Here is a 26186-nt window from a genome sequence, read left to right on the forward strand (position 1 = left end):
AGTGAATGGTGAACAATATCCCTGGCGACTGGTTGAGACGTTCCCTTAATATAAGGCACACTCCTTTGTTTTTCTACTAGCTTGTGTATCCTAGAAATAAGTAGTGGGTTTTCCCCAAGACCATCTTAATAATGGCTTATGGATTTTTCTTTGGGAAACTGTCCAAACCTTTTTTTAAACCCCGCTAAACGAAATGCTTTTATCACATTCTCTGGCAACAAATTCCAGAGTTTAATTACATATTGAATGAAGAAATACTTTCTCTTGCTTGTTTTAAATTTACTACTTTGTAGCTTCATTGCATGCCCCCCTAGTCCTACCATTTTTGGAAAGAGTAAACAAGTGATTCATGTCTACTCGTTCCACTCCATTCATTATTTTATAGACCTCTAGCATATCATATCTCCTCTCAGCCGTCTTTTCTCCAAGCTGAAGAGTCCTGGCCGCTTTAGCCTTTCCTCATAGGGAAGTCATCCCATCCCCTTTATCATTTTCGTTGGCCTTCTCTGTACTTTTTCTAATTCCACTATCTTTTTTGAGATGCGGTGACCAGAATTGCACGCAGTATTTGAAGTGCAGTCACACCGTGGAGCGATACATAGGCATTATAATGACCTTAGTTTTGTTTTCCATTCCTTTCCTAAGAGTACCTAATATTCTATTTGCTGTCTTAGCTGCCGCTGCACATTGAGCAGAGGGTTTCAACTAGATACCTGCACGGGAATGGGGTTCATAGGAAACCCGTGGGGTTCCCACGGGGACGGAAGCAGTTCTGCGGGGTTCTCGTGGGGATGGAAGCAGTTCGCCCTTCAGATCGTCGTTTTCCAGGCCCTCCTTTATATTGTGCCAGGTTAGAATCCACCCTCATTATCGCTTTCTTTTGCCTTACCCCTTCTCTCGGGAACTTCCTTCCCTCAGACATCAGGGTGATGAATCTTATATCTTCTTTAGAAGCCTTCTAAACCCCATTTATTTTCCCTGGCTTTTGCTGGGGGTTCTTGAGGCCATGGGTATGGAGTGTTGTCGGCTACTTAACTACTCTTTTTAGTTTTGTTACTTGCTAATTATTTTTATTCTTTTTTTTCCCTCCTCCTCTTCTTTTTCTACTGTCCTTTATATTGAATTGTACTTCCTTTCTGTTTCTTTATGTACACCTCTTTGATTCTAGTACCGAAAGGTGGTATATTAAGAACCATAATATACATAAACATAAGTCGCAGCTTGTATTAATCCTTTTACCACATCTTGGGCCTTGAAAGATGATCATACCTCTGATGGTTTAGATAATTTTTTTGGGAGTATTGGCTTCCCAGTTCAGGAGCCAGTGCTCCTCAAGACAGGCAATAAGGAGTCAAGTGCCAGCATTTTCCAGCATGGTGACACTGAGGCAGGAATGAGTGGGTTTGTTCTCAAGATTTTCATCTAATGGGGGAAATCAGTGTCTGAAATGGGGGACGTGGGTCAGAACCTTGTCATTTTTGGGTTAGTGTGTGGACTTAGGCATATAGGGCTACATTCTATATATCACACTTAAAAAAAATTGGCTCAGAAAAAAAACGCCTGGGTGTATTTTATAAAGTACACCTAAATTTCCATGTGGTTTATAGAATATGCTGAGCGCCCATCTGTGTGACTAAATTTAGTTGAGGGCAGTTACCACTTGGTGTAAATGCTGATGCTTAAATTAGGCACAGACCGGGTGTATTCTACAATAATGCGCATAGATTTTAGGAATGTCCCTTTTCAACTATGCGACTTAGAATATACATGCATCATGTTACAGAATACGCTTAGACAGTTGTGCACATAAATTTTATTTATTTATTTAGATTTTGCTCACATCTTTTTCAGTAGTAGCTCAAAGTGAGTTAGTCAGGTACACTGGATATTTCTCTGTCCCAGAAGGGCTCACAATCTAAGTTGGTACCTGAGGTAGTGGAGCGTTAAGTGACTTGCCCATGATCACAAGGAGCAGCAGTGGGATTTGAACTAGCCACCTCTGGATTGCAAGACCGGTGCTCTAACCAGTATGCCACTCCTAAATGTTAATTAAAGCTAATTAGTGTCGGTAATTGCTTGTTAATTGGCAATTATTGGCACCGATTTGCTTGTTAACTAAGTAAGTTGTGCACACAAATCCAGCATAAGACCGGATTTGTGTGCAGAACTTAAGTTGTGCTGTATAGAATCCGGGGGGTGGGGGGGAGGGGATAATTCTCTTTAGATTGCCTAAAGTTAGGCACCAGGTTGACAGATTCTATAATGGCACTTGCACATTTGCATACTTAACTTTAGGCACAATCACTTATGCTTGCTCAATGGGCAGCGTAAATGTTCATTCCTAACTGTGGGCAGTTAAGCTCGTAAATGCTAGTATTCTATAACCCACGTGCGTCATGGCTAGGCACTCCCCTGACCTGCCCATTCCTCTCACAGATCTGTTCTGCCTTGCAGTTGCATACTCTGAATTTTGTGTGCACAGTATATAGAATACCGTGGCAGTTAAGTATGTAACTGTTAACTAGTGTCAACTAGCACCAATTAAGACCAATAATCCTGCCAGATACTTGCAACCTGGCTTGGCCATTCTTGAAGACAGGATGTTGGGCTGAATGGAACTCGAGTCTGACTCACCATGGCATATCTTACATTCTTATGGTAGGCTAGTTGCCCAAGAAGCTGCCCACAATCATCCCTATCCAGAGCAAACCATGAAAAGAAGTGAACCTTCTCCCTCCAGCTCAAGAAAATCCCACCCTCTGTCCTCTTCTGTAAACTTGTGAGCACAATTTTATGCTTAGCGTTCCAAGTTGCACACGTAAGTTATAGAATAATGGCAGTTGCACATGTAACTTAATAACATAATTAGCAACTAATTGGTATTAATGACCAATTATCCAATGATGGCCAATATAGCAGAATCTTTTATCTCTCGTTACTTTCGTATGTTTTCTAACTCCTACATCACTTGCACCTTCAGTACCATAGTTAACAGCAAACTCTGTTAGTTTCAGCTTTGATTTTTTTTTTAACTATCCGAAACGGTTTGTTTCTTGACACCATGTTCTGCAAAAAGGTGTGCAATTTGAACTCCACTTTTCAATTTCTTGTTTAACTCAAGTTTCTGCACCGCACTTAAATTCATATGTGTTCTCTTCTTTCCACTGTTACCACTAGGTTTAGAAGCCATTGTTGATCACTGAGGAGGAAATTCTATAAATAGTGTTCAAAAATGGGTGCCGAAAAATATCAGTGCTAAGTGCTGTTCTGTAAAGGGCTCCAGACTTAACGCCTGCTGAAACCAGGTGTAAATGCTGGTACCCAAGTTAGGCACACTTACCCAGTATTCTATAACTGTGCGCATATTTTGGGAATGCCCATGAGACGTCCATTCCCTTCCCATGGCCACATTCCCTTTTGGGATGTGTGCTATGGGAGTTAGGCACCCTGCCTTATAGAATAGAGTGCACAAATTTTAATGAGTACCAATTAACAATAATTGGTTGCTGACACCCAGTCACTGGTGGTTAAGAACTTGTTGACCAATTAATTTGTGCACACATCTCAGCAGCACGTCTGAATTTGGGCAACATCTATAGAATCCAGGGGAAAGCATGTCTACAGTACACAGATACTGCTAAACAAACACTGGCCACAAATATAAGAGCATGTGCAGAAAAGAGGAAATACACCCTTGTCAAGTGTTTTGGGTTCCATCTAATTTTTGGTCTGTTTCCGAAATCTGTTGAATTGAGGGTTGACTGTGTGCACATTACTGTTGTCCACAGCCTTATCCCATCTGGAACCCACCGTTTTTCCCTGTGGGTAGAAGTATGCACATACTTTTACCTGTGGGTAGAAGTATGCATATACTTTTACCTGAGGAGAGGGTAGGCTGTTTTTGGACAACCTGTTTACCTAGGCAGATGGCTTTTGAAAATTGCTAACCCTGTGAATTAGCATAAACTGTAATCTGTGGTCATTCAAGGCCCAGCTATAGGCTTGTAACTCGGCCAATTTGCTTTCAGCTCTTTTCAGTTTAGCTTGACTCAGATCTGCAACATAGGATGGGTTATCAAATTGCTGTTGTAGATTATGATCATAAGATCCCTGAAAGTTAGTGCAGAATTAGCTAAACCCTGAATAGGAATTGGAAATGGTGACATTTTTCACTGATGTTGTAGGAATATTGCAATATATACGGTAATTAGGCTTTCATAATGTTCTTTCCCAAAATAGCTCTGTTATAGGTATGGATTCTGATTACAAGTCTAGAGTTTTATGCCCTTTTCTAGTTTCAATTTTACATAATAAAGAGCCAAGTGCAATCATTTAGTTCACCATTGAGAACTACTGTTTATAAATACATTGATAGATTTATTCCATGTCAAGGCGTGTAATACTGCTCTGTACTGTTGCATGACTTGAGTGAGTTCGACACATTTTATCAAATATAACTTCTCTGACTTTTTTTAGTTTTGTTCCCTCTTTAGCAAGCGCTAGAAAACAGTGGACTGTCTTCACTTCCAGTTCCATCTCATTCTAATGACCCTAACCAGGCTAAGACTTCAGTATCCCCGCACCATGATCAAGAAATTCAGAGTATCACAAACCCTCCACCCAACTCTGTTCATCCAGGAGAGGAAAAAGAACAAGAAAGCCAAGATAAATTAGACAAGCCAGAAAAAAAGATGACAAAGAGGAAGTCGCCATTTTTGCCTGGTAATATGAGCATAACATTTTAAAGAAACCTACTGTGCTGTTCGACAGCATAACCATATTTGTATCCGTTTTCAAGCCACTGAGATGTACTACGTTTTTTGGGCCGGTTTTCAATCCATTGAGATTTTCTACATTTTTTTTCTAAAATGAATGTTTATTTCTTTCATGTCCCAGATTAAAACAAAAAAAAAAAAAAGTAAGGTCTGCTCTACATCAGATGCTGGCTTGTCCTTTTGTGTCCTATAAGGGGAGGGAGGGAGTTTTCGATTTGGGCTACCATTAAGACATGTCTGTTTGGAATTCTAGTTTTCTTTAATTCAGGAAGAAATGTATATAGCTCAGAAGAGGGAGAAATGCCATGCTTTTAATCTAATTTTCCAGGAGAAAACTCATCAACTTCAACATTAAAATTAATAAGTAATTAAGATGAGATTTGACAAAATTGACATAAAGTTTAATGACCGTGGAAGGAAGGGGCTCTGTTTTGGGCTATTTCCTGCGAAAGAAAAACATTTTGCTACATTGTGTGAATAAAGTGGTGGGTTGGGTGGTGATAAAATAAATTATGTCCAATGCAACTAAAATGGACTTAATAGTTTTTAGAAATAAACCCTTCAATTGTTCCTGCTTGAGTGAAGTGTTATGGGACTGAAAAATTGTACTGTCATGAAACAATGTATTTGAGTTGTACCCAACGGATATCACGTGAACAGAAAAGAGAGCAGAAGCAGTTTAGTGCCATAGAAATTGGAGCATGGTTATGGGGTACTGCTTTAAGTAATCTTGCACTGCTTCTGCAGTGCAGTAGTGAATTTAGTCATCTTTTGTGATATACGTACACGTGAGCATTCATATATAATGAATTCTGACAACACAGATTAGTAGCTATCTCTTCTTAACCAGTTTTCAGTAGAAGTTGTTTAATGTCAGTTGTAAAATATCTGTCATTTTTTGTTTGTCCTAGGCTCTATACGAGAGGAAAGTGGCGTTAGGTGGCATGTGTGTCCATACTGCTCAAAAGAATTTAAAAAGCCCAGTGACCTTGTACGTCACATTCGAATTCACACTCATGAAAAGCCATTCAAGTGTCTTCAGTGCTTTCGAGCCTTTGCGGTGAAAAGCACTCTCACTGCTCATATAAAAACCCACACTGGCATAAAAGCTTTTAAATGTGAATACTGCATGAAATGCTTCTCGACCTCAGGCAGTTTGAAAGTTCATATTCGCCTACATACAGGTAAGGCCTTTTGAAAGTGTGCTTGGTTTCACTTATCTAGCTTGTACAGAACTTTGAATAATTTCTTTAGGCACCTTTTAGTATCATGAGAAATTCAGTATTAACAGTGCATTATTTTATGGAACCTTTTTATTTTGCAGCTTGTTAATTTTAGTAATGGAGTATTTATTCTTTTGAGAGTTGATTTTCAACTGCATGGTTTTTTAACCACTTGTCCTATATGATGCAGTCTAATTGCTTAGGAGCCTTTCCACTAATATTGCTCGGCAAAGGCAGAAAATAGGAAAACAAACCCCTTCTGTTGAATTAGGGTACTTAGCACAAATCTTTTCATCAGTAATTTATTTACCGCCTTAAGATAGCATTTTAGTGTATCGTTATAAGTAATAGATGGTCATCTGGTTTGTAGTATGTATATATGTGCCAGTTTTCCCTTTTGACATTTCGCTGTAATACTTCCAATATGTAATGCCACAGTCATTAATTTCTAGACCTAGCTATGAGGTGATTGGTTCATTGACTCTTATAATTATACCTATTAATCACTAGGTTTCAAAGTACTCTTCTCCTAGGGTCGGTCTCTCTCTCTCTTTTTTTTTTTTTTTCTTTTAAAAGATGTTTAAAGAGGGGCTGACCTAGTGGCTCAATAGCAGCACTGTGCTTTATTTTGTAAAAGACTCCAGTTCAAATTCCTGAGCCCAGCCTTTGCTCCCCGAGCCAACAGGGTTAGAAGAATGGTTTATATGTAACAGGTTTTATGGGGAGTTGCTTCTTTTGACTATAAACTGAGGGTTATTATAGCCTGGGTTAGGCAAGATGTAGATGTGGTCTAAAAACCAGGTAACTAACTATAAATAAGGATCCATAACACTGAAGCCTCCTCTGAGGTTTATTTAAGTTCAACTGGATTCCCCCCAAAGAAGCAGGAAGAAGTGGCTATGACAGACTTAAACAGATAAAAAGGTAAAGGAGAAATCAGGATGCTATTTGAATATTTGAGTTATATTTGAATCTTGCAGGGCTAGCTCTGGTCCAGTTTGTAGATTATCTAAAATTTATGAGTAAGCTCAGAGCTAATGCTGCAGAATTATAAAAAGTAACTTTTTATCCTAATTTTGTTTTTGGGGTGCTTGAGAACCTCAAAATAAATGGCAGCTTGAGTCTGAGGCTTTCTCTCATCAGTAATTTATTTGAGATTGTGCCAGTTTATAGAACTGCTCTGTATGTCATTTAGATGTATGCAGTACTAACATGTGACAGAGGTGCCAGTAATTCACAATTCTCCGAGGACAAGCAGGCTGCTTGTTCTCACTGATGGGTGACGTCCTCGGCAGCCCCTCCAATCGGAGTCTTCCTAGCAAAGTCCTTTGCTAGCTCTTGCTCGCCCGCGCGCACCGCGCATGCGCGGCCGTCTTCCCGCCCGAAACCGGAGCCGGCCAGTCTTCTTTCGTCCGCACTCGGTATGGCTGTGTTTTTTGCCGTGTTGAGCCCCGGAGAGTCGACCTCGCGCGTCCGTTATTTAATCGACGTGTTTTTTCTTCGGAAAAGTTTTCTTTCGTTCGGAAAGTGCTCCGGAAACCCCCTTGGGTTTCGTTTGCCCCTTCCCGTATTTCCAGTTTTTGCCCCGGTAAGTTTTCTTTCGTTGTCGGGGTAGGCCTCTTTTCGGCCTCGGTCGAGATTTTTCTCCCTTAAAGTTTTGGTGCTCCAAATTCGTCATTTCGGATTTTGACTTCGCCGGCGTGATTTTTCCGCCCATGACATCGAAGCCTTCCAGCGGCTTCAAGAAGTGCACCCAGTGCGCCCGGGTAATCTCGCTCACTGATAGGCACTCTTCGTGTCTTCAGTGTCTGGGGGCCGAGCACCGTCCCCAGAACTGTAGTCTGTGTTCCCTCTTACAAAGGCGGACTCAAGTAGCGAGATTGGCCCAGTGGAACGTTTTGTTCTCGGGCTCTTCGTCGGCATCGGCACCGGGGTCATCGTGTGCATCGACGTCATCAGCGTCCAGACCTTCTTCCTTGGCTGCCAGTGCATCGAGTGCATCGAGGCATCGGCCCTCTGCATCGGCGCCGAGACATCGGATAGCTGCATCGACGTTGGTGGTACCGGGACCTCGTCTCCTGATGTCGTCGGACGGTGGTGCATCGAGTGGAGTGCAGGTGAGGGCTGTCCATTCCCCTGCTGGTGGCGGTGAGCCCTCGGGTGGGTCTCCTCCTACCCTGAGGGCTCCTGCGGTACAGCCCCCCCGAGACCGACCTCCTTCGGCCTCGGCCCCGAGGAAGCGACGGATGGATTCTACGTCCTCCTCGTCGGTGCCGGGGAGCTCCGGTGACATGCTTCGGAAGAAGTCGAAGAAGCATCGACACCGGTCTCCTCCCCGCGTCGGCACCGAGAGCTCTGGGTCGCCGAGGGAGTCGGCACCCAGCAGGCATCGGCACCGAGAGGACCGCTCACCCTCTGTTCAGGAGGTGTCGATGCGCTCCACTCTGGACAGCCCGGAACAGCCTCCACGCCCGGAACAGGTTCTGACGTCGACGCCTGCATCGACCTCCATGCCTTTCTCTGCAGCCGCTCTGAACGAGAGCCTCCGGGCCGTTCTCCCAGAGATTCTGGGAGAGCTGTTGCGCCCTACCCCTCCGGTACCGGCGGTGCTTGCGCCTCCGGTACCGTCGAGCGTGGCGCCGGCTGGCCCATCGCCCGGGGTGAGGTCCCCGACGTCGGTACCGCGTGCGGTGCCGACTGCGGCCACCTCCCAGGAGGGCTCCCCGACTACGTCGGCGGAGGGAGCTTCGCCGATGCGGGCGAGGGAGTCTACCTCTCGACGCCCCCATCGTGGACGTGGCTCCACGGAGTCGAGCCGGGCACGGTTGCAGACGCAGGTCCGTGAACTTGTGTCTGACACCGAGGGTGAGGCCTCGTGGGAGGAAGAAGAAGACCCCAGATATTTCTCTGACGAGGAGTCTGAGGGTCTACCTTCTGATCCCACTCCCTCTCCTGAAAGACAGCTTTCTCCTCCCGAGAGTCTGTCTTTTGCTTCCTTTGTCCGGGAGATGTCTACGGCCATCCCCTTCCCGGTGGTTGTGGAGGACGAGCCCAGGGCTGAAATGTTTGAGCTCCTGGACTATCCTTCTCCACCTAAGGAAGCGTCCACTGTTCCCCTGCACCATGTCCTCAAAAAGACATTGCTGGCGAACTGGACCAAGCCTTTAACTAATCCCCACATCCCCAAGAAGATCGAGTCCCAGTACCGGATCCATGGGGACCCAGAGCTGATGCGCACTCAGTTGCCTCACGACTCTGGAGTTGTGGATCTGGCCCTAAAGAAGGCTAAGAGTTCTAGGGAGCATGCTTCGGCGCCCCCGGGCAAAGACTCTAGAACCTTAGACTCCTTTGGGAGGAAGGCCTACCATTCCTCTATGCTCGTGGCCAAAATTCAGTCTTACCAGCTCTACACGAGCATACACATGCGGAACAATGTGCGACAGTTGGCGGGCTTGGTTGATGCTCTTCCCCCTGAGCAAGCCAAGCCTTTTCAGGAGGTGGTCAGGCAGCTGAAGGCGTGCAGAAAATTCCTGGCCAGAGGAGTTTATGACACTTTTGATGTTGCGTCCAGGGCCGCTGCTCAAGGTGTGGTGATGCGCAGGCTCTCATGGCTGCGTGCCGCCGACCTGGAGAATAGAATCCAGCAGCGGATTGCGGACTCGCCTTGCCGTGCGGACAACATTTTTGGAGAAAAAGTCGAGCAGGTGGTAGAGTCTCTCCACCAGCGGGACACCGCATTCGACAAGTTCTCCCGCCGGCAGCCTTCAGCTTCTACCTCTACAGGTAGACGATTTTTCGGGGGAAGGAAGACTGTTCCCTATACTTCTGGTAAGCGTAGGTACAATCCTCCTTCCCGACAGCCTGCGGCCCAGGCTAAGCCCCAGCGCGCTCGCTCTCGTCAGCAGCGTGCGCCTCAGCAAGGCCCCGCGGCTCCCCAGCAAAAGCAAGGGGCGAGCTTTTGACTGGCTCCAGCAGAGCATAGCCGACATCCAAGTGTCAGTGTCGGGCGACCTGCCAGTCGGAGGGAGGTTGAAAGCTTTTCACCTAAGGTGGCCTCTCATAACCTCCGATCAGTGGGTTCTGCAAATAGTCCGGCAAGGATACACCCTCAATTTGGCTTCCAAACCTCCAAATTGTCCACCGGGAGCTCAGTCCTACAGCTTCCAGCACAAGCAGGTACTTGCAGAGGAACTCTCCGCCCTTCTCAGCGCCACTGCGGTCGAGCCCGTGCCATCCGGGCAAGAAGGGCTGGGATTCTATTCCAGGTACTTCCTTGTGGAAAAGAAAACAGGGGGGATGCGTCCCATCCTAGACCTAAGGGCCCTGAACAAATATCTCGTAAAAGAAAAGTTCAGGATGCTTTCCCTGGGCACCCTTCTCCCCATGATTCAGCAAAACGATTGGCTATGCTCTCTGGACTTGAAGGATGCCTACACTCACATCCCGATACTGCCAGCTCACAGGCAGTATCTGCGATTTCAGTTGGGCACACGCCACTTCCAGTACTGTGTGCTACCCTTTGGGCTCGCCTCTGCGCCCAGGGTGTTCACAAAGTGCCTAGCTGTGGTAGCAGCGGCGCTTCGCAGGCTGGGGGTGCATGTGTTCCCATATCTCGACGATTGGCTGGTGAAGAACACATCCGAGGCAGGAGCCCTGCAGTCCATGCAGATGACTATTCGCCTCCTGGAGCTACTGGGGTTTGTGATAAATTATCCAAAGTCCCATCTTCTCCCAGTGCAGAAGCTCGAATTCATAGGAGCTCTGCTGGATTCTCGGACGGCTCGCGCCTATCTCCCAGAGGCGAGGGCCAACAACTTGTTGTCCCTCGTCTCGCGGGTGCGAACGTCCCAGCAGATCACAGCTCGGCAGATGTTGAGATTGCTGGGCCACATGGCCTCCACAGTTCATGTGACTCCCATGGCCCGTCTTCACATGAGATCTGCTCAATGGACCCTAGCCTCCCAGTGGTTTCAGGCTGCTGGGGGTCTAGAAGACGTGATCCACCTGTCCACGAGTTTTCTCGAATCCCTGTATTGGTGGACAATCTGGTCCAATTTGACTCTGGGACGTCCTTTCCAAATTCCTCAGCCACAAAAAGTGCTGACAACGGATGCGTCTCTCCTGGGGTGGGGAGCTCATGTCGATGGGCTTCACACCCAAGGAAGCTGGTCCCTCCAGGAACGCGGTCTACAGATCAATCTCCTGGAGTTGCGAGCGATCTGGAACGCCCTGAAGGCTTTCAGAGATCGGCTGTCCCACCAAATTATCCAAATTCAGACAGACAACCAGGTTGCCATGTACTATGTCAACAAGCAGGGGGGCACCGGATCTCGCCCCCTGTGTCAGGAAGCCGTCAGCATGTGGCTCTGGGCTCGCCGTCAAGGCATGGTGCTCCAAGCCACATATCTGGCAGGCGTAAACAACAGTCTGGCCGACAGGTTGAGCAGGATTATGCAACCTCACGAGTGGTCGCTCAATTCCCGAGTGGTGCGCCAGATCTTCCAAGCGTGGGGCACCCCCTTGGTGGATCTCTTCGCATCTCGAGTGAACCACAAAGTCCCTCAGTTCTGTTCCAGGCTTCAGGCCAACGGCAGACTGGCATCGGATGCCTTCCTCCTGGATTGGGGGGAAGGCCTGCTGTATGCTTATCCTCCCATTCCTCTGGTGGGGAAGACTTTGTTGAAACTCAAACAAGACCGAGGCACCATGATTCTGATTGCTCCTTTTTGGCCGCGTCAGATCTGGTTCCCTCTTCTTCTGGAGTTATCCTCCGAAGAACCGTGGAGATTGGAGTGTTTTCCGACCCTCATCACACAGGACGAAGGGGCACTTCTGCATCCCAGCCTCCAGTCGCTGGCTCTTACGGCCTGGATGTTGAGGGCGTAGACTTTGCCTCTTTGGGTCTGTCCGAGGGTGTCTCCCGCATCTTGCTTGCTTCCAGGAAAGATTCCACTAAGAGAAGTTACTTCTTCCATTGGAGGAGGTTTGCCGTCTGGTGTGACAGCAAGGCCCTAGATCCTCGCTCTTGTCCTACACAGACCCTGCTTGAATACCTTCTGCACTTGTCTGAGTCTGGTCTCAAGACCAACTCTGTAAGGGTTCACCTTAGTGCAATCAGTGCTTACCATTACCATGTGGAAGGTAAGCCGATCTCAGGACAGCCTTTAGTCGTTCGCTTCATGAGAGGCTTGCTTTTGTCAAAGCCCCCTGTCAAGCCTCCTACAGTGTCATGGGATCTCAATGTCGTTCTCACCCAGCTGATGAAACCTCCTTTTGAGCCACTGAACTCCTGCCATCTGAAGTACTTGACCTGGAAGGTCATTTTCTTGGTGGCAGTTACTTCAGCTCGTAGAGTCAGTGAGCTTCAGGCCCTGGTAGCCCAGGCCCCTTACACCAAATTTCATCATAACAGAGTAGTCCTCCGCACTCACCCTAAGTTCTTGCCAAAGGTGGTGTCGGAGTTCCATCTGAACCAGTCAATTGTCTTGCCAACATTCTTTCCCCGTCCTCATTCCTGCCCTGCTGAACGTCAGCTGCACACATTGGACTGCAAGAGAGCATTGGCCTTCTACCTGGAGCGGACACAGCCCCACAGAAAGTCCGCCCAATTGTTTGTTTCTTTTGATCCCAATAGGAGGGGAGTGGCTGTAGGGAAACGCACCATATCCAATTGGCTAGCAGATTGCATTTCCTTCACTTACGCCCAGGCGGGGCTGGCTCTTGAGGGTCATGTCACGGCTCATAATGTTAGAGCCATGGCTGCGTCGGTAGCCCACTTGAAGTCAGCCTCCATTGAAGAAATTTGCAAAGCTGCGACGTGGTCATCTGTCCACACATTCACATCTCATTACTGCCTGCAGCAGGATACCCGACGCGACAGTCGGTTCGGGCAGTCAGTTCTTCAGAACCTGTTTGGGCTTTAGGATCCAACTCCACCCCCCGAGGGCCCTGTTTGTTCTGTTCCAGGCTACACTCTCAGTTAGTTGGTAAATTTTTTAGGTCAATCTCAGTTATGTCCTCGCCGTTGCGAGGCCCAATTGACCATGGTTGTTGTTTTGAGTGAGCCTGGGGGCTAGGGATACCCCATCAGTGAGAACAAGCAGCCTGCTTGTCCTCGGAGAAAGCGAATGCTACATACCTGTAGAAGGTATTCTCCGAGGACAGCAGGCTGATTGTTCTCACAAACCCGCCCGCCTCCCCTTTGGAGTTGTGTCTTCCCTTGAACTGTATTGTCTTGCTACATACTGGACTGGCCGGCTCGAGCCGGTTTCGGGCGGGAAGACGGCCGCGCATGCGCGGTGCGCGCGGGCGCGCGAGAGCTAGCAAAGGACTTTGCTAGGAAGATTCCGATTGGAGGGGCTGCCGAGGACGTCACCCATCAGTGAGAACAATCAGCCTGCTGTCCTCGGAGAATACCTTCTACAGGTATGTAGCATTCGCTTTATACACGTATGTCCAGTAGGCACTATTCTATAAGGTGGCACCTAAGTACTATAGGACTAGATTCAGTAAATGGATGCCAAAAAAAAAATCTACACAAAGATTTATTCTATAAACAGCACTTCCAGGTTACATAGTAACATAGTAGATGACGGCAGAAAAAGACCTGCGCGGTCCATCCAGTCTGCCCAACAAGATAACTCATATGTGCTACTTTTTGTGTAAACCCTACTTTGATTTGTACCTGTGCTCTTCAGGGCACAGACCGTATAAGTCTGCCCAGCACTATCCCTGCCTCCCAACCACCAGCCCCGCCTCCCAACCACTGGCTGTGGCACAGACCGTATAAGTCTTCCCAGCACTATCCCCGCCTCCCTACCACCAGCCCCACCTCCCGATCTTGACTAAGCTCCTGAGGATCCATTCCTTCGTCACAGGATTCCTTTATGCCTATCCCACGCCTCCCAACCACCAGCCCCGCCTCCCAACCACCGGCTCTGGCACAGACCGTACAAGTCTGCCCAGCACTATCCCCGCCTCCCAACCACCAGTCCCGCTTCCCACCACCGGCTCTGGCACAGGCCGTATAAGTCTTCCCAGCACTATCCCCGCCTCCTTACCACCAGCCCCACCTCCCGATCTTGACTAAGCTCCTGAGGATCCATTCCTTCGTCACAGGATTCCTTTATGCCTATCCCACGCATGTTTGAATTCCGTTACCGTTTTCATTCCCACCACCTCCAGCGGGAGGGCATTCCAAGCATCCACCACTCTCTCCATGAAAAAATACTTCCTGACATTTCATGTCCTCTCGTTCTACCACCTTCCGATCTCTGGAAAAGGTTCGTTTGCGGATTAATACCTTTCAAATATTTGAATGTCTGTATCATATCACCCCTGTTTCTCCTTTCCTCCAGAGTATACATGTTTAGCTCAGTAAGTTTCTCCTCATACGTCTTGTAACGCAAATCCCATACCATTCTCGTAGCTTTTCTTTGCACCGCTTCAATTCTTTTTACATCCTTAACAAGATACGGCCTCCAAAACTGAACACAATACTCCAGGTGGGGCCTCACCAACGACTTATACAGGGGCATCGGCACCCCCTTTCTTCTGCTGGTCACACCTCTCTCTATACAGCCTAACAACCTTCTAGCTACGGCCACCGCCTTGTCACACTGTTTCGTCGCCTTCAAATCCTCAGATACTATCACCCCAAGATCCCTCTCTCCGCCCGTACCTATCAGACTTTCCCCGCCTAACACATACGTCTCCCGTGGATTTCTATTCCCTAAGTGCATCACTTTGCATTTCTCTTCGCATTGAATTTTAATTGCCAAACCTTAGACCATTCTTCTAGCTTCCTCAGATCCTTTTTCATGTTTTCCACTCCCTCCCGGGTGTCCACTCTGTTACAGATCTTAGCATCATCCGCAAATAGGCAAACTTTACCTTCTAACCCTTCGGCAATGTCACTCACAAATTTATTGAACAGAATCGGTCCCAGCACCGATCCCTGAGGCACTCCACTACTCACCTTTCCCTCCTCCGAGCGAATTCCATTCACCACCACCCTCTGGCTTCTGTCCATCAACCAGTTCCTAATCCAGTTCACCACTTCGGGTCCTATCTTCAGCCCATCCAGTTTATTTAAGAGCCTCCTGTGGGGAACCGTGTCAAAAGCTTTGCTGAAATCTAAGTAGATTACGTCCATAGCTCGTCCCTGATTCAATTCTCCTGTCACCCAATCAAAGAACTCAATGAGATTCGTTTGGCACGATTTCCCTTTCGTAAAACCATGTTGTCTCGGATCTTGCAACTTATTGGCTTCCAGGAAATTCACTATCCTTTCCTTCAGCATCGCTTCCATTACTTTTCCAATAACTGAAGTGAGACTTACCGGCCTGTTGTTTCCAGCTTCTTCCCTATCAGCACTTTTGTGAAGAGAGACCACCTCTGCCATTCTCCAGTCCCTCGGAACCTTTCCCGTCTGCAAGGACAAATCTTTAAGAGGACCCGCCAAAACCTCTCTGAGCTCCCTCAATATCCTGGGGTGGATCCCATCCGGTCCCATGGCTTTGTCCACCTTTAGCTTTTCAAGTTGTTGATACACACTTTCTTCCGTGAACGGTGCTCTATCCACTTCATTCTCATTTGTACTATTTCCAGTCCATCGCGGTTCTTCTCCAAGATTTTCTTCTGTGAAAACAGAACAAAAGTATCTATTTAGCAAATTTGCTTTTTCTTCATCATTTTCCACATAGCGGTTCGCAGTATCTTTTAGTCTCACAATTCCCTTTTTAGTCATTCTCCTTTCACTAATATACCTAAAGAAATTTTTGTCACCCCTCCTTACATTTCTAGCCATTTGTTCTTCCGCTTGCAGAAGGTTGTCTGCTGTTTATTGAATAAAGCTTAGAGCCAGTTTCCACGCTTAACCTTTTGGGTGCGAGGATTTACACCATCTGAAACCTCGTGTAAATCATGGCACATAAGGCACAGTATTCAGTAATTCTGCGCACATCTTTAGTGAACGCCTGTAACCCTCCCATAGCCATGCCTCCTTTTGAGTTGTGTGCTATAAGATTTGTGCACGGATCTTTGTAGAATAGTACTTAGCAAAATCCAAATTATTGCCAGTTAATCCAATAATTGAGTGTACCCATTTATTGGCGTTAATTGGCTATTAGCCAATCTAGTTGCACACATAGCTTAGCGCTCAATTTTGTGCACCATTTATAGAATCCAGGGGATAGTGTGTAACTACAAGGAGCTGTACATTTGGGTGGAGCATGAATGTGTAGCCAAGCAATGTGTTCAATTTAGGAAATACTATCAGCCACGCTAGTATTCTATAACAGTTTAGACATGCCAAGGTGCCATTACAGTAGTGGTCTTCATTAATTTTTAAGTTGTGGCCACTATGGGTCTAAACAAGCTGAAGGAGAGCTGCCAAAAATCTTACCGTGTGGGGCCATGACACTGCTGACCTGTATGTGTCACTGATATTTAGTCCACCTTCAAACGTTTCATTGGGAGTATCCTCAAGAAGGTGGGTGTTTCCAAATGCATTGTTCTTGAAGCATATACAGCTTTTCCCCCAATCCACTTTCTATCACAAGCTTCGGTAGAGAGGCAAGAAACAGTGTTCATATCTCAGTTTTTGCCCAATAAGTATAAAGGATCATCAGTCAGCTCACAGTAATGATATGGAGGTATATATTCAACTGCTCATCTGTATTTGCACACCTCCAAGGTTGGGAGGCAGGAGCAATGCCTACCTGCTCCTGCCTCTGCACCACCATCCTGGAAAATGTGCTTGACCCCACGCTGTGTGCCAGACTTTAACTCAGATGACCCTTTTGCTCTCGGTTGCATCTTCACACCAGCCTTTAGCTGGCATAATGATTCAGCGTTAATGGAAAGGTGCTAAGTTTCAGTGCAGTGTTTTTTATTTTTATTTTTTTACATTGGGAGCAGTTTTCTGTTCAGTCCTTTCCATGTGGTTTGCATGCCCACTGCACTATCCTTGACCATTTTTCTTTTACTCAAGACTTCCTTACGCTAGATGTTTTTCTGCACGAGGATTAAAACTAGTGCGGGAAAATCTCAAGTAAACCACTGCATTGAAGCTTAGCGCAGTTACTGTGTTGGCTCATAAGTGAGGTAGCTAAGAAAAGTTCAAACGATTTTTGTTAAGCTGCCTACAAGTGCAAACAGTAGTTGGGTTTTCTGAGATGAGCTTATGAATGCATGACAATTGAGCCCTGACTCTCCCTTATAGTCTGTTTTCCCATTGTTGGCCCGAGATGGCTGGTTAGAATGAAAGTTAGCTGCTGTTTATCTTAAATGTCCATTAAAGGTTTTGAATTTATGTTCTTAATAACCGTGTGCATTGTAAGGCATTACTGTTATTTACCACCTAAGGCTGCAACTGGATTAAATCTTTGAAGGATGGATCTTCCAACTCCTAACAGCTACAATTAACACAGATAAGACCTAGGGTAATGAAGAATGTAAGTAGTTTCTTGCATTTGTAAGTAGTCTGGACCGTCTTTGATCCATGTGTAGTTATTGAGGTTTAGATTCAATGAAAAAAAAATTAAAACGAATGATACCCACCCATCCTGAAGGCTGAATGTAGTGCTTCTTCACTGTTTTTCCCAAGTATGTTCTGGCAACACTGTCCTATATAAATACAGAAAAGAAACCTTCAAACTTATCTACCAATTGTAACATATGGGAATTGCCTTTGGTGAAGGATCAGACCTGACTGGTCTTTTTATAAATTACCATCTTAATGCTTTTTGGATTTGGATTTTAGATATATGACTCACTTTTTCCAAATCTAAGCACAAGGACATTTAAGTACACAAGTTATTTCCATACAGATAAACGCTTATGGTGGTTGAAGTGGGATTTAAACCCTGATTCCCTGGTTCTCAACCAACTTCTGTAACCAGTTCCACTGTAAGTTATTACTAATGTTAGCTAATCTTTTGATAGCATACTGTTAAATGTAAACTACCTAGAATTTGTTGGTGAAGCGGGTTATAAATGCCAAATTAAATTAAATTATCCTTCATATCGCTCAGAAATGACACATTGCATGAGCAAAGTCACATTTAAAATATGTTTATAGAGACTGTAAGCCTTTTCTGCAGATTTCTTCCTGTCATCATTGCCAGCACAACCCAATCATTGTCTTGAAGGATTTAATTTTCTCACAGTTTTGCTACGTAATACAGATTTGTTAGAATCTTTTAAGCTTGATGCAGAGCTTTCAGATCTCTTTTTGTGGGAATCATCTTTGGTTCTGAAAAAGAGAAGGTCCCCATAAAGTATCAGTTACTTTTGTGACTCTTGAGTGAAGTCATATTTTTGTACATAAGTATTGCCATACTGGGAAAGACCAAAGGTCCATCAAGCCCAGCATCCTGTTTCCAACAGTGGCCCATCCAGATCACAAATACCTGGCAAGATCCCAAAAAGTACAAAACATTTTATATGCTTATCCCAGAAATAGTGGATTTTCCCCAAGTCCATTTAATAATGGTCTATGGACTTTTCCTTTAGGAAGCCATCCAAACCTTTTTAAAACTGCGCTAAGCTAACTGCTTTTACCACATTCTCTGGCAACGAATTCCAGAGTTTAATTACACGTTGAGTGAAGAAACATTTTCTCTGATTCGTTTTAAATTTACTACATTGTAGCTTCATCGCATGCCCCCTAGTCCTAGTATTTTTGGAAAGCGTGAACAGACGCTTCACATCTACCCGTTCAACTCCACTCATTATTTTGTAGCTTCATCGCATGCCCCCTAGTCCTAGTATTTTTGGGAAGCATGAACAGACGCTTCACATCTTACCCGTTCAACTCCACTCATTATTTTATAGACCTCTATCATATCTCCCCTCAGCCGCCTTTTCTCCAAGCTGAAGAGCCCTAGCCGCTTTGGCCTTTCCTCATAGGGAAGTCGTCTCATCCCCTTTATCATTTTCATCGCACTTGCTCATATTAAACGTCATCTGCCATTTAGATGCCCAGTCTCTCAGTCTTGTAAGGTTCTCTTGTAATTTTTCACAATCCTTCCGCGATTTAACGACTTTGAATAACTTTGTGTCATCAGCAAACCTAATTACCTCACTAGTTACTCACATCTCTAGGTCATTTATAAATATGTTAAAAAGCAGCGGTCCCAGCACAGAGCCCTGGGAACCCCACTAACTACCTTTCTCCATTGAGAATACTGACCATTTAACCCTACTCTCTGTTTTCTATCTTTTAACCGGTTTTTAATCCACAATAGAACGCTCCCTCCTATCCCATGGCTCTCCAATTTCCTCTGTAGTCTTTCATGAGGTACTTTGTCAAACGCCTGCTGAAAATCCAGATACACAATATCAACAGGCTCACCTCTATCCACATGTTTGTTCACCCCTTCAAAGAAATGCAGTAGATTAGTGAGGCAAGATTTCCCTTCACTAAATCCATGTTGACTTTGTCTCATTAGTCCATGCTTTTGAATATGCTCTGTAATTTTGTTCTTAATAATAGTCTCTACCATTTTGCCCAGCACCGACGTCAGACTCACCGGTCTATAATTTCCCGGATCTCCTCTGGAACCTTTTTTAAAAATCGGCGTTAAATTGGCCACCCTCCAGTCTTCCGGTACCACACTCGATTTTAAGGATAAATTACATATTCCTAACAATAGCTCCGCAAGCTCATTTTTCAGTTCTATCTGTACTCTGAGATGAATACCATCCGGTCCAGGAGATTTGCTACTCTTCAGTTTGTAGAACTGGCCTATTACATCCTTCAGGCTTACAAAGAATTCATTAAGTTTCTCCGACTCGTCAGCTTCGAATACTAGTTCCGGCACCAGTATCACTCCCAAATCGTGTTTGCAACTGCTGCTCAAGTTGATTTCCAAATTTATGCTGTTTTATTCATAGTTTTCCTTTTTTTTTTCCACTAAACTGCTGGGCTTACTAGGCAGAAAAATCTTTACATAGTGTGTCTGCTCTGCTTTTCAACTAAATAACATTAAGTAAACCCATGCATTATACAGCGGCAGTGGGAGCATTCTTCCTCAGCAATAAAGATGAATCACCAGGAACACAGATTAAATACATTTTTTTTGCAGGCTTTCAAGACTGATAAAAATCTTGAAAATACAATGCTAAGCTGATAGACCTCTTGTGAGACTGGAAAGAATAATCATTTGGGCCTTTTTTCACTCTGAAAATGCCAAATTTGGTTCTTGGCTTATTGTAAAAGATGCCAGTGAACATGAAGGCCAGGATTTATCAACATTAGTAAGAAAAGAGATTGTTCCAGTTAATCAGAATTTTATTTATATTCCCAACTACTTATTCATATTTTTGTGCCATGTTTTTTCCTCAGTTAAATATAAATTCTTAGGAGTTTTGCTTGCTCTATTCATACCTGTATGATTTGTTAATTCTATCAGTGTAGAAGGATCTCTTCACCTTTTAAAGAGCTATTTATGTATTATCATAGCCACATAAATATCAAATTACATGAATTGATAGATTCAAAATTTAACTTTTGAATCCTCTATTAATTCATGATAACTTAACTTTGATAACTTTTCCCCAATAGGAATATGTCATTATATTTAAGCCAGAGCTTTCAACACACCAAAAAATTTATCTAAAGTTACCTTAATTTAAAATATTATCCTCTTCTGTCTTTTTGTTATATGGAAATCATTATATTTAGCATGACATTCCATTAAGGAAACTGTTTAAAATGCTATGGTAATCATCTTTGAGCTATTTTGATTTTATTGAGGTTGCTGAAAATGTCACAGATATGTCATCACTCTGTTTCTAGCATTGTTTGCCACCTATTTCACACTAGATGATGACCATCTGAACTATTTAATTTAGAAGGACCTTACATTTTAATTTATGGAATGCGTATTAAACTGAAAGGATGATAAGACTTCTTGATGTGAAATGTATTTCTATGGCAACATGATAGTAAAGGTGGGAAACATTTTTACAACAGTGATAAAAAGCTGGATAGAAATCATTAAAATGAAAGTCTTTCCCTTTTTTTAATAGTGGGAAGACTTACTGCTGTACAATTAGCAGGGGATCAAGTATTATTAAGAGAGAGCAATTATAATTTTTATATGTAGTCCTTTTGAATTGAGAAAAACATAAAAGGTTGTAAGTACCTTTCATTCTGTCCCCCCCCCCCCCCCCCCCCCCCAAACCCGATATTCAGCTGGCAACGATCAGCATGTTTGAAAATGCTGACAGGGATGGGTTGAATTAATCCCTGATATTCATTGCCTGGCCTAATCCAGAAACCAGCACTGAATATCCAAGCATTTTATGGCCACTGGAATGTATCCAGGTACCCAGATAACTATCCAGACAAGATAGGACTGCTCTTTGTGTGGTCCTACATGCTCAGATAGTTATCCAGCCATCAGCACTGAATATCAGTGGTGCCCAGATAGCTTCCAGGTCTGTTCTGACTTTGCTTGCAGATGCCCTTGCACTAACTGAAGAGTACAGTGGTGGTCAGAGCAGATATTCGGTGGCACTCTCTGGTTAAATAGTGCTGAATATATATCTGTGCTTTATGTCAGTCTTTGAAAAGAACTTGTAGAAAGTGGTAGAGGAAATGGTAGAAAACTAGAGAAGAACAGGATTTTATAAAAAAAAATAATTTTAGCTTCTTGAATGACTTACTTATATCGTTGATTATAATCACAGATCAATGATATAAGAAAGCCATTCAGGAAGCTAAAATTCAATTTTTTTGACAAAAAGATGTCAAAAATTCTTCTAAGATACGCTTTCAAATTTATTCAGAATTGACCAACATTGACAGAGCTAAAAATATATCAGTCATTACAGCCCTCTGCGTCTGGATTTCGAATAATTCCACAAGCTACTTTAATTCTACTACTTGATTATTGCAATTCATTTTATTGTAACATTAATAAACAGCAATTGTGCCATCTTCAGCTTTTAGGAGTAAACAGAAAGCAGACACTGAAAGTCCAAACAGGTGCTTTATTCATACAGACCCGACGTGGCCATGTTTCACCAATTAGGCTGCATCAGGGGTATAGAAATGAAACAGCTAACAAAAGAATAAAAAATATCAAAAACAAATAATTTGGCACATACAGATTAATAATAAACTGTATGTACGGTATACAGAAAACATATATAAAAATCACAAAAATATGTAAATCTTTAATTGATGAAAGCTTAAAAACCACATAAACAGCTAAAAGTAATAGAAAACTTATGAACTCATGTAATATTCAAATGAAACAAATACAAATAGCAGCAATATTTAATTCTTAAATTATAAAACTTAAAATCACATATATAGCTAAAAACATAGAGAGCTTATAAACTCATATAAAGTTCAAATAAAACATACCTAACCAGGGACAAATATGGCTTAGCCCAGGTAGCAAAACTGACCATCCAAGATGACCTGAAGGAATAGTATAAGGGCATAACAGTAAATGTAAAAGGCACCTTTCTTAGGTGGAAGATAAATGCTTCTAATCTTTTGTTTACTGTCCTAATCTTCAGCTTTTAGTACATAAGTATTGCCATACTAGGACAGACCATAGGTCCATCAGACCCAGCATCATGTTTCCAACCAATCCAGGTCACAAGTACCTGGCAAGATCCCACAAAAGTACATTTTATGCTGCTTATCCTTGAAATCCTAGAAATAAGCAGTGGATTTTCCCCAAGTCCATTTTAATAATGACTTATGGACTTTTCTTTTAGGAAGCCACCCAAACCTTTTTTAAACCCCACTAAGCTAAATGCTTTTACTACATTCTCTGTCAATGAATTCCAGAGTTTAATTACACGTTGCGTGAGGAAATATTTTCTCCCGATTCATTTTAAATTTATTGCTTTGTAGCTTCATTGCTTGCCCTCTAGTCCCAGTATTTTTGGAAAGAGTAAACAAGTGATTCACATCTAGCCATTCTACTCCACTCATTAATTTATAGATCTTTATCATATCTCCCCTCAGCCATCTTTTCTCTAAGCTGAAGAGCCCTAGCCACTTTAGCCTTTCCTCAAAGGGAAGTCATCTAATCCCCTTTATCATTTTCGTTGCCCTTCTCTGTACCTTTTCTAATTCCACTATATCTTTTTTTGAAATGTGGTGACCAGAATTGCACACAGTATTCGAGGTGCAGTCGCACCATGGAGCGATACAAAAGCATTATAACGTCCTCATTTTTGTTTTCCATTCCTTTCCTAATAATATCTAACATTCTATTTACTTTCTTAGCCGCCGTCACACACTAAGCAGGGGGTTTCAACATATGATCAACGATGACACCTAGATCCCTTTCCTGGTCGGTGACTCCTAATGTGGAACCTTGCATTATATAGCTATAATTTGGGTTCCTCTTTCCCACATGAATCAGTTTATACTTGATCATATTAAATGTCACCTGCAATTTAGATGCCTAGTCTCCCAGTCTTGTAATGTCCCCCTGTAATTTTTCACAATCCTCTTGCATTTTAATAACTTTGAATAACTTTGTGTTATCAGCAAATGTAATTACCTCATTAGTTACTCCCATCTTTAGCTCATTTATAAATATGTTAAAAAGCAGCAGTCCCAGCACAGATCCCTGCAGAATCCCATTATCTATCCTTCTCCATTGAGAATACTGACCATTTAACCCTGCTCTCTGTTTGTTTTCTATCTTTTAACCAGTTTTTAATCCACAATAGAACACTACCTCCTATCTCATGACTCTCCAATTTCCTCTGGAGAGGTACTTTGTCAAATGCCTTTTGGAAATCCAGATACAAAATATCAAGAGGCTCACCTTTATCCACACGTTTATTTACCCCTTCAAAGAAATATAATAGATTGGTGAGGCAAGATTTGCCGTCACTAAATCCATGTTGGCTTTGTCTCATTAATCCATGCTTTTGAATATACTCTGTAATTTTGCTGCCTGAATGATTTATGGTTTAGGTAAATTTAGTGAGGTTAGTCCTCTTTTGAAAAAAATTACATTGGCTAGGAGTAGAATCTCAAATTCAATTTAAAATTGCTTGTCAAATCTATAAATGCATTTATGATATGAATTTGGTAATGATATGGCATTTGATACCATCCTCAGGTTTAAGAGAATAGTTGAGAAGTTCAAAAAATCCGACACTTGATATTCCGTCTATAAAGGGAATGAAGCTGAAATCCATTTGGGAACGTTCTTTTTCATTCCAGGGCCCAAAAATATGCAATAGTATACCAGTATCTAAAAGATTATAACTATGGACTCTTTCGTAAGTTCTTAAATCTTATTTGTATACTTTATAAGCCTTTTCTCTTGGTAATTATATCTGATTGAGATATTTAGCCTTTCTGTTAACTGCTTTGAAACATATGGTAAATATGGTATAGAGGTATCGGAATAGGATAGAATACATTAAATAATTTTGATTATTTCATAACATTGGATTTTAAATGAATGAAGTAGAATTTTGCTACTTGGGTCATACATGTTTTACACTCTTTGTAGTTTTGAATAAAATTGTTTTATTCTTGAGAGAATTCCATATAGGAAGGGTATTGTTCACCATAGAAGCTGAATATCAGTATATTTTCCTGGAGCGAGAATCATTGGTAGTGCATCCATATGCATGTGATTGTGTGGATCACTGTGGTAGTTCGCCTCTGTAGCACGCTTTGCCTTAGGCTTGCTCCTTTCAGGTGAATTAGATTCTGGTGTAGAGGAACATGCTTGCTCAGATTCTGAAGACTCTTCTGAGTCAGACTATGACTGTGTGCTTTAGTGAGCCAGGGTATGAGCCTTCACATATTCTACAGTTCGCTGGACAGAATCTTCTGTGGTGATGTGGCTGAGCTGATTCTCCCCGCCAACTTGCCTTATACCCTTTTCCAGGGCTGTGGCTTTGGCCTTCATGGCGGCTACTTCTTTTTCTTGCTGGATAAGCTTCAAAGCAATGTCTAACTCCAGTCTGAGTCACCAGATACTATGTAACCAAATTGATTGAATTAAGTCTCTGGCGGTGTAGATTTAAACCACAGTTCTAATGAATGCACCTTTAAAAACAGACACCAGATTCATCAGAGTCACCAGATTCTATGTAACCAGATTGCTTGGAGTAAGTCACAGGTTAAAACACAGTTCCAATGAAAACACCTTTAAGACAATTCCAGCATACAAAGATGAAATCAAGCCCTTTAAGACAATACCAGCATAAAAGTACAATTTTAGGTTATAGGCAATAGGATGAAGAAAGATGAGGAACATTTACAGGCCAGACCCTCTACAAATGAAAGGAAAGGGTTAGGTTTTTTTTTGTTTTTTTGTTAATAGGATAGAATAAAAAGGGGGTGAAATAGAATAAGGAGTCAATAGTTTATCAGGAAGATATTAAGAGCAGGATACAGGTAACCTCAGTTACCTATCAAACCAAGTCTGAAAATGCCCAGCGTAGCTCACAGTTCACAAGCCAGCTCATAATCGAAAGTGATTGCCGGCCATTTCCCGACACAAATCGGGAGATGGCCGGCGAAATCGGTATAATCGAAAGCTGCTTTTTTGACAGCATCGCCGCTTTCCTGTCGCCTGCCAGTGAAAGTTCAAAGGGGCGTGTCGGCGGAGAAGCGAAGGCGGGACATGGGCGGGTATGGGCGTGGCTACCAGATAGCCGGCTTTCGCCGATAATGGAAAAAAAAACCGGCGTTAAGCAGTATTTCGCCGGGTTTACTTGGTCCTTTTATTTTCACGACCAAGCCTCAAAAAGGTGCCCAAACTGACCACATGATCACCGGAAGGAAGCGGAGATGACCTCCCCGTACTCCCCCAGTGGTCACTAACCCCCTCCCACCAAAAAACCCCCACTTTAAACACTTTTTTTTCCAGCCTGTATGCCAGCTTCAAATGCCGTACCCACCTCCATGACAGCAGAATGTGTTCTGTCCTCCGACAGCCTTTTCCTGCTTGTGATGTGGCTCTGGGGTGAGTGTGACACCTTTTCTGTTATTTGCACTGCAGAGTCACATCAGCAATGCATTGTGGTGGGTGTAGGTATTGGTAGTTGGTAGGCTCTACTCCCCTGGTGCTTTCCCCCTGCTTACTGGGTCAGATTGTGCCCTGTTTTGTTTCCTGTTGTAGTCCATGCGGTAGTGACCATTTTTGTAAGCCAGTTTTAGTTCCCTTTCCTGTGTTAC

At 43.6% G+C, this 26186-nt stretch overlaps 1 protein-coding gene across 1 annotated transcript in view; it reads left to right on the forward strand.

The window, feature by feature from the left end:
- Positions 1-26186, forward strand: part of ZNF236 (zinc finger protein 236) — a 502799-nt gene that overhangs the window by 236671 nt on the left and 239942 nt on the right. Inside the window, exons 10-11 of the mRNA XM_030211824.1 lie at positions 4494-4722; positions 5687-5959. Of these exons, the coding sequence (XP_030067684.1) occupies positions 4494-4722; positions 5687-5959 (502 nt within the window). The remainder of the gene's footprint in view (positions 1-4493; positions 4723-5686; positions 5960-26186) is intronic.

Source organism: Microcaecilia unicolor, chromosome 1, assembly GCF_901765095.1.
Source record: "Microcaecilia unicolor chromosome 1, aMicUni1.1, whole genome shotgun sequence".
NCBI classification, from domain to species: Eukaryota; Metazoa; Chordata; class Amphibia; order Gymnophiona; family Siphonopidae; genus Microcaecilia; species Microcaecilia unicolor.